At 32.1% G+C, this 10000-nt stretch overlaps 1 protein-coding gene across 1 annotated transcript in view; it reads left to right on the top strand.

The window, feature by feature from the left end:
* zranb3 (zinc finger, RAN-binding domain containing 3) overlaps positions 1-10000 on the top strand; it is a 124122-nt gene that overhangs the window by 28585 nt on the left and 85537 nt on the right. The window contains exons 3-4 of the mRNA XM_087304025.1: positions 2952-2970; positions 5218-5396. Of these exons, the coding sequence (XP_087160151.1) occupies positions 2952-2970; positions 5218-5396 (198 nt within the window). The remainder of the gene's footprint in view (positions 1-2951; positions 2971-5217; positions 5397-10000) is intronic.

The following is a 10000-nucleotide window of genomic DNA, read 5'->3' as shown; positions in this document are numbered from 1 at the left end:
TGTTAATTTATACTGTAATGATTCATACTTCAATAATAGTATACTTTTGTTTTATAATTATATTATAAAAACTGTACAGATTATACCGTAATCTGTACAGCATTTTCAAAATTCTGAGATATAAAAAAAATAAATACCAATACAAAAAATCTTGCCAATTTATGGTAATAGAAATGATTCAGATCAGATATTAAAAAAAAAATAATGCACTTTTTTTTTCATTATCCTTCAATGCGTCATGCTATTGTTTAAAAAAAGACACTATTTGTCGACTGTATGCAAATCTGGCCTCAGCATTAGCTAAACTCTGTCAAGGGAACAGGTTTATAGGGCCGTCCCGTACGTCACCTCCACATTAATAATAAAGCAGGAAAAAAAAGAGCAAATAAACAAAAAAGGCGCTCGGCTCTTTCATTCTGTGGCCCTGCGTGTCTCCGCTTCATTTGCTCCCAGTAAATCCTTGAACGGCGAGCAATTAAATTTCTCCCCCTGAAAGAATCCGCAGAAGATCAGTGTCTCTTGGCATTATTTAAAGAAAAGAAGAGAAAGAAAGCCAGATGAAAAAGAGGAAACATCTCTCCTCTAATGAGTAGAGTCGCTGTTTGAACAATGGATTCAGGCGACTGTGACATTTCGCTAACCAGAAGCGCAGGAGTCTTGAAGATGTTTCTGCAGGACTCGGTGCTTTATTTGCAGCTGGGAAAAACTGCATTTATCTTGCAGTAAAAGTGTATAAAAGGTGGTCATCGTGAAGTCATGTAATGTGCTCTAATGATCACAATGCAAAGCTGGATCTCCAAGCTACTGCAGATATCTGCAACACCGCAATTGTAGGGTTTTGGTTTGCGTTTTGCTTTGCACTGCAATTTGTTTTGCATTGCATTTTGTTTTGCATTTTGTTTTATTTTGTACATTTTGTTTTGTTTTGCATTGCATTTTGTTTTGCGTTTTGTTTTATTTTGTACATTTTGTTTTGTTTTGCATTGCGTTTTGTTTTGCGTTTTGTTTTATTTTTTACATTTCATTTTCCATTGCGTTTTGTTTTGTGTTTTGCTTGATTTTACGTTGCATTTTGTTTTGCATTGTGTTTTATTTTACGTTGCATTTTTGTTTTGTTTTGCGTTGCGCTTTGTTTAACATTGCATTTTGTGTTGTGTTTTGCTTGTCATTTCGTTTTATGTTGCATTTTGTTATTGTGTTTTATTTTGCGTTGCACGTAGTTTGTTTTGCATGGGATTTTGTTTTGAGTTGTGTTTTGATTTATGTTGCATTTTGTTTTGTGTTGCTCTGCGTTTTTTTTTACGTTGAGTTTTGTTTTGAGTCGCAATTTATTTGACTGCATTTTGTTGTGCATTGGATTTTGTTTTGAGTTTCGTTATATTTTGCGTTGCATTTTGTTTGTTACATTTTGTTTTACGTTACATTTTTTATATTGTGTTTTGTTTCGCATTGTATTTATTTTACGTTTTGTTTTGTTTTACATTGCATTTTGTTTTGAGTTACGTTTTGTTTTGAGTTGCGATTTATTTTGTTTTACGTTGCATTGTATTTTGTTTTGTGTTACGTTTTATTTTATGTTGCATTTTGTTTTGCATTACATTTTTATTTTTTGTTGCATTTTATTTGCAATGCGTTTTGTTTTGCCTTACGTTTTATTTTACGTTGCAATTTGTTTTTGTGTTGCGTTTTATTTTGCATTTCGCTTTTTTACATTCCATTTTGTTTTGCATTGCGTTTTGTTTTGCGTTTCGTTTTATTTTAGGTTGCATTTTGTTTTGTTTTGTTAGATTTTGTTTCGTGTTTTGCATTGCATTTTGTTTTGCTTTGCATTTATTTTATATTGTATTTAGTTTTGCATTGCTTTGTGTTGTTTTGTTTTGCGTTTTGTTAGTGCATTTTGTTGTATTTTTTATTTTGCTTTTATTTATTTAAATTTTGTTTTGTTTCACGTTTTGTTGTGCACTGTGTTGTACTTTGTTTTTATTTTTTTGTTTATATTTTGTCTATATTTTTTTTATATTTTACATTATTTTATTTATATTTTACTGTATTTAATGTTTTACTTAATTTACGTATTTAAAACTAACACAAGTATTTAATCATTTTATAATCATAATTAGTCATATTTATGTATGCCAAGAGTGATGCAGTGGACCGTAAAAGGACTGCCACAGACACAGAAATTGTCTAGTGCAGAATGTATTTAGTGTGCTCCAAAAATATATGTTAAAAAGCTTAAAATCAATCAAATAACATAAATTCACAAAAAAGTATTTAATGTTTAATCAGACTTGTATTTGTTTTAGTGTAAAAATATTTTCATTCAATTACATAATATCAATTATTAAAATTGCAATATTGTATTAATATATATAACAGTAAAATAGAAATTTTTTCTGGGACATTGTCAAAATGATGTAAGATCACATTAACAAAAATCAGTAACAAAAACATCTTGTTAATTTAAAGCAAGAGTATATAAAATGATCCCATATTGTTCACATTTTGTGCTCTTATCAATGGGGGATCTTTACTAAACGCATCTTCTTTCTACATTGATTTAAGAGCCGCATCAGCCACATCCTCCATGACAACACGCTGAGCTCGGGATGCTGGGTAAATTTCATTTGTGGGGAACAGCTTGATTGATTCAGGGCCTATATTAGTTGTTTATTGGGGTCTTAAATGAATGGGCATTTTTAAATAAACCCCTCCGCGCGGCTTCACCATCGAGTTTTTCCGTGCCGTCTGCTGTGAAATTGCCCGTCGACTTCAGGTGAGCTGGAAATGATATTGAGCAATGTGCACTGGGTAGGAAGGCCAGCTCTCACAATATTGCCTGGATCAATACGCGCCTCTCCGGACGTCGCTTTGGGGGAGAAATTAAAAACGGGATGCAGAGGCTTGTTGTTTACAGCATGACAATGGTGTTTTTGCTTTGTGTCTTGCAGGTGCATGATTGCGGATGAGGTAAGATGTTGCTCCGTTTTAATATGATTGTCTTTTGTTTATAAGTTTAAATAAAAATAATGTAGTTTTTTAAAACCTAATTTTGGGTCATCAAGTATGGACAAACAATTTTTGAATACATTTGAGTATATCTTGAGTAAATTGACAAAAATAAATGACATATTTTTTTACGAATTTTTAATGATATTAGCAATTTTTTTTATTATTATTATTATTTTTTTAAATGAAATTTCTAACCCATTGATTGACCTATCTGTAAGCCCCACACCTTCTTGGTTATAACTCTTTTTGCTGTTGCTGACACAATAGCACCGTAACTATAAATATAATGATAAACATATTTGCGTCAACAATGACAAACGATAAAAGTCTGCTTATTTTTAGTTTATGCTTTTCTTTCGGCATCACCCCCTTAAAAGCCGCAGCCGTCCTCAATGTGCTGCCAGCGCATCTGGCCAATCAATCTTTAAATTAAAATGTATTACTCTAATCAAACAAAGCTAGCAAACAAAACGTATTTTCCCCAGCATTTTCAAATGAAACTGAAACTAGAACTAGATACCTGAGGTACTTTTATTTTATAGGCTACTTCGATATGCTAGCCTGACTTCCATACATTTTTATATTATTATTTCCCATGACGTAACCAATTATTTTCTTGATGGTTGTGATCTTTAAATACTGTTTGAAAAGAGGATTAACATCAACCAGGGTGCTTCTTCAAAATGTTGTCTATAGTTTTAATTGTAAACTTTTTATATTTCAATAGATTCTGAATGGCTGTCATTGTAGCTGCGAGAAAATCATTCTGAAAATAATCCCAACAAAATTGTTTCTCTACATATTTATCTTTATTGTTTTAGTCTGAACACTGCTGTTAGTTTACGTTCAGAACGATTTTTTGACCTTTATCGTTATTTTTATCGTTTTTGGTGTGAACAGGCCTTAAGAGTCAAAATGTTTAGATGGACAACAATATTATCAATAAGTTTAAAGTTTCATTTTTTTTATAAAGCACTAGGGCTGTGCAGTATATCGAAATTATAAAAATATTGCATATGTGCAAATATCACAATAGTTGAGTGATTTAATACCGAATTATCTCTGTTTGCCTGGCATTACCACACCCTCGGGAAGACTTTTCAGAACATCAGACAATGTAGTTATATGTCAACGCACATCTCTGAAACATAGCAGAGTGGATAATGTGGATGGGCAGTGAGAAAATATAATTTGCTACTGCTACAGCCATGGTACTGCAGCAAAATCCCTTGATTATTACACCAAAATGAGAATATAATTGCTAGCCAGATCAGTGTAGAAAATAGCAACTTGCAATTTACATCTTAGTCTTAGTACACAATGCAACAACAGAAGAGAAATGTATTGGTCAATTTTGTGATAGATGCTAATGGTCTTATTTGATTCAATGATTTATGCTAAGCTAAAAGAAAATTGCAACTTTTTTAATTTCCATCTTAGTACACAATGTGAGATACTTAATGGTCATTTTTGATCCAGATGCTAACGGTCTAATCCGATTCAATGATTTATGCTAAGCAAAGCTAAAAGAAAATAGCAACTTTTCTATTTTCGTCTTAGTACAAAATGTAACCAAAGAAAAAAAAACTCTTTGGTGCCAGATGCTAATGGTCTAATTCGATTTAATAATTTATGCTAAGCTAAAATAAACAAAAATAGCAGCTTTTCAATTTACATATTAGTACACAATGTAAGTACAGAAGAGGATCTGTGGTCATTTTTGGGCCAGATGCTAATGGTCTAATACGATTAAATGGTTTATGCTAAGCTAAGATAAACGAAAATAGCAAATTTTCAGTTTTCGTCTTTATACACATTGTAACTACAGAAGAAAAACTTATTAGTCATTTTTGAACCAGATGCTAATGGTCTTATCTGGTTCAATGATTTTTGCTAAGCTAAGCTAATAGTACTCCTACCAAACCTGAAGATCGGCTAAATTAATTTAAAAAATGCTAAAACTCAACTATTTGACTAGGAATCTATTTCCACAAAGCCGAGTGTTCTTTGAAGATGTGCATTATAGACGTGAGGTATAGACATGTACACGTTGTAATCTAAACTGCCATTGGCTCATTTGTATTCCGGGGCGGGGCTTAATTATTTTTCAATTGGGTTTGTTCATACTGGATGCAAAAATTGAGTTAAAAAAACCTTGAATGTTTTAGTATAGAGTTTGCTGTGTGTTTCTCGTTTCTTTATCAGATGGGATTGGGAAAGACAATCCAGGCCATTTCTGTGGCGTATATCTTCAAACAGGAATGGCCTCTGCTGATTGTTGTGCCATCTTCACTGAAATACCCTTGGATCGAGGAGTTGGAGAAGTGGATTCCTGAACTCGACCCCAGAGACATCAACTTGGTGGAGAGCAAGACCGATACAATGTACGACAGCTTTAGGTTCAGCAGAACACCACACCTGGCTTTATTTTATCCATTGAGAAATTGAACTATTTATTTGGAAGTAGTTTAATTAATTTGATGTAAACTATATAAGAAAAGGTGTAGCATACGTATAAAAAATGAAGCAATAATTACATTTAAAATTTGTGTTGAAATATTTAAAAAGGAGCAGCACTTTGGCTCAGTGGTTAGTACTGTCGCCTCACAGCACAAAGGTCGCTGGTTCGAGTCCTGACTGGTTCAGTTGGCATTGCTGAGGAGAGTTTGCATGCTCTCCCCGTGTTGGCGTGGGTTTCCTCCCAAGTGCTCCGGTTTTCCCCATAGTCTAAAGACATGCGGTACAGGTGAATTAAATAGACTAAATTGGCTATCTGCTGGGTATCCGCTGTATAAGTTGGTGGTTCATTCTGTTGTGGCGACCCCTGAAGAATAAAAGAACTAAGCTGAAGAAAAAATTAATGAATGAATATTTCAAAGGTAGAATTATTTTCTAATTTTGTTAAAGGACAATAGTTAAAGTAAGTTAACGTAAATCTAATAAAAGTACAATATTAAATGGGAAATAAATATAATAATAACATACACAAATAAATTAAAATGATAATTTATGATACATATTAAAATAGTTATTAAAATGACTAAAAAGTATTTTATTTTATGTATTTTATAAATAAAGTAATTTTATAAACAAATAAATTGCACAACACGCAAATATATATATATATATATATATATATATATATATATATATATATATATATATATATATATATATATATATTTGCTATACAATGGACATCACCGTAATTGAAAAGAAAATAATATAATAAATGATTATGTTTTATATATTTATATATAATATGTATTAATGCTTTCCCAGAAATGGGTTGTGGCTGGAAGGGCATTCACTACGTAAAAACCTGCTGGATAAGTTGGCGGTTCATTCCGCTGTGGCGACCCCGGATTAATAAAGGGACTAAGGCGAAAAAGAAAATGAATGAATGTATTAATGCTTTGTGCATTGTATTACTTTATTATAACTATGACAGTTATGCTATATAAAGTTTATATATATATATATATATATATATATATATATATATATATATATATATATATATATATATATATATATATATAAACTTTTTATAACAACTAATTCTTTTAATAATTTTTCTTTTTTTATAATAAAATAATTGCTATATTTATTTATGTATAATAAATTGTTATATTTTTAAATGTTATTCTATTGTGCGTTTAAACTTTATTTTTATAAGTATTTTATAATAATATAAATAATATTATTAATAATTATAATATAAATATAATATATTTTATAATAAATAATTTTACGTATATTCAATAGAGATTAAATTATTACTATTTAAACTTTGTAAAATACCTTGAAAGGTTTATTTAATATGCAAGTGTATAGCAGGTGGCTCAGTGGTTAGCACTGTCGCCTCACCGCAAGAAGGTTGCTGGATAAGTTGGCATTTCTATAAAGTTTGCATGTTCTCCCCGTGTTCGTCTGGGTTTCCTCTGGGTGCTCCGGTTTTCCCCCACAGTCCAAACACATGCGCTTTAGGTGAATTGAATAAAACTAAATTGGCAGTAGTGTATTTGTGTGCATGTGAGAGTGTATGGGTTTTTCCCAGTACTGGGTTGCAGCTGAAAGGGCCTCAGCTGTGTAAAACTTGTTGGATAATTTGGTGGTTCGTTCAACTGTAGCAACCTCTGATGATTAAAAGGACTAAGCTGAAGGAAAATGAATGAATGGATGAATGAATGAATGAATGAATGAATGAATGAAGTGTATTACTGCAGTTAAGAATATTAATTATATTTAAATATTAAACATGTATTCTTTTATTAATGTTTTTAAAATATTTAATTAGCATGAGTTATTTTGAAGCATCAGCTACATACTATATTTCAGGCATTGTATTTATGTTGAAAAATCTTAAAACCCCCTGATATTTAGTGTGAACATTAAACATCTGTAAATGATGTGTGAATTTCAGCTACATGTTTGACACACCGAATGGCTATCTTGGCAATCGATTGTTTAGCTTTAGCAGACTTTGACAACAAAAAGAGGAACATCACTTCGTAATTCACTGGCATCCAGTGGACCGTACAAGTGCACGTCTGCACTGGTGGCCGAAAACGCTTTTTTTTTTTTTTTGCTCCAAATGAAAGATTGATTCTTTCAGACTGTGTCTGAGTTTAATCATAGTGGCAAAATTGATTCATGAAATTTATGACGGAGTATGACTTCGCAGAAGCCTCCGGAAAACTTTGGAAGAAATCTCTTGATTTATTAATTTTTTTATTTATATATCCTCCTCTTCTTTGTGTCATGCTTTATGAGTAGCTTTAGAAAAGTTATGAAAACCAGATTTCCAGCCTCCAGAAATATAAAGCGAAAGTAAAATTACGCCATGATACAAATTACAGCACAGACGCACAAAATCTAATCACCTCCCAGGAGAGATATTAAACAAACCCTAAATTATCTCACACGTTTACAGCTGGAAGAAGACTGCTTCAGCTGTGTGTTAGGATACAGTGAGCGCTGCCCTTCCACAGAGGATGCTGGGATTGATTGTACAGCCCATGCAGTCAGAGGGGTCATGTTGTCTTTTTTGCCTGTTATTGATGCTTCTAAAAAGAGGCTCACAAATTGCTCTGTTTACCCTGAGAATTCGGGCCCGGGGTTGAGTCGACCTGTAAAGTCGTCGTCATGGCAACCTCTCCCTGCGAGCTTGATGAAGGCCTGTCAGAGCCGTGAATGATATTTTAACTCTAATGGCTCGTAGAGCGCAAACATCGTCTCCTCTCATCTTTACACGCTCTGGAACTGGAAACTACGAGGCTTAAAATGCTTTTACGACCTCGCGGTGAAAACACAAGTAATATAAACGATTATAAATGGTTGTAAGGGTACACCGCTTTGTGTTGAGACGGATTTGTATGCTTGCGAGTCATGACCGAAAGCCTGCAGCAGCCTGATGCTTTTTCAGTTCCTTTTTTTGCTGAAGCTGGAAAGAAAGTTTTAGCTGTTGTGGTTGTACATGTTATGTAAAAAAATGTATTCCATTATGACGAATACAATTCATGTAATGTACGGCTGTTTTTGGAAATGCATCACAAGATTTGCATAAAAAAGCAGAGCGAAATGGTGTAAAAAAAATTTTAAGGAGCAGAAATTTATGAGCAAATCGTTAAAAAGTTATTTTTCATATAATTTTTTTTTGAAAAAAATAGGAGTGAATTTGTGGTAATAATAATAATAATTTGAGCAAAATATAGTTTACTTATGTTACATACGGTTCAGGACAACGGAGATTAGGATCCACGTGCACTTTATTAACAAGAATAATCAAACAGGCAATGGTCAAACAGGTACAAACAGGAGTATGGGGTAATTCAAAAAGTAGTCAGAAACAGGTGAATGGTCAGGACAGGCGGCAAAACAACAAGAACAATAAACAATGCAAAGGGTCAAAAAACACAGCAGGACACACAGGGGAAAATGCTTTTTAATGCTTACGGGAAAAACAAGACTCAGCAATGTGCATGAGAATGTGAGGTGTATAAATAATTCAAGTAATGAGCTTCAGCTGTGTGTTTGTCTGACTTTCTGAATGATTGTCAGTTGTGGCCGGGGTGATGAGTGCAAAGACTTCTGAGAGTTGTAGTTCATATCAGTTGTAGATTTGTAGTTCTTCAGCGATCTGCAATTGCTAAACCAATCTTTAGAACAGAAGAAAACTTAGTGCAAATTGTAAAAAAAAAAAATTTGCACAAAATGTCCATAAAACCGTTCTTGCAATTAATTGTTTAAGCTGTACAACCATAATAAATTATATTTTGATGCAATTCTATTGTTCTTTATTAGATTAACTATTCGTTATTACAACTAGACATTTTTTCAAAACATCTTCATGAAGATTTGTGACATTTCAGATTTGCGACAGTGTAGCTTTAGAAAACAAAATGTTACCAACAGAAAATTGTTGACAAATCTATTCTGACAGTGTAAACTATCATCATTTGCAAAACAATACTTGCAAGCAGAACAAATTTGCGCTAGATGTTCATGAAATGTTAGCTATTAGAAGTAGCTAATTTTTTTTTCCAAACATCAACATGGAAATGTGTTAAACTTTAGCTTGGGTTATTGTAATTGGTATAAAACTTACATAATGTAAGAATGATTTTGAAAATGTGTCAAGATTTGCACTAAAAACAACAAAATTGTGTAAAAAAACAAAAACAAAAAAAAAACATTTAAGGAGAAATGTATTTGCAAATGTTTAAAAAAAAAAGAATACTTTGCATAAAAATGTTTGTCTTTTCTTTGAAAAAGCATACTTAAGAGTTCTAGGAATCTGTGCACAGTATAATTACTTATAAATATTTATCAAAATGTCTGTAATATAAAAAAATCACACTGTACAAGCATAGTGAAATTGTGTTCTAAACTTTTAAAAACAAAAAATTCTTGATATTGGTTTCAAAGCACATACATCCAGAATAAACATTATTCCATTTTCAAGTGTTATTTATTAGAAATAGCT

Source organism: Danio rerio, chromosome 22 (genome assembly GCF_052040795.2).
Source record: "Danio rerio strain M-AB ecotype USA chromosome 22, GRCz13ab, whole genome shotgun sequence".
Classification (NCBI taxonomy): domain Eukaryota; kingdom Metazoa; phylum Chordata; class Actinopteri; order Cypriniformes; family Danionidae; genus Danio; species Danio rerio.
This window is presented reverse-complemented; position numbering and strand designations above follow the sequence as displayed.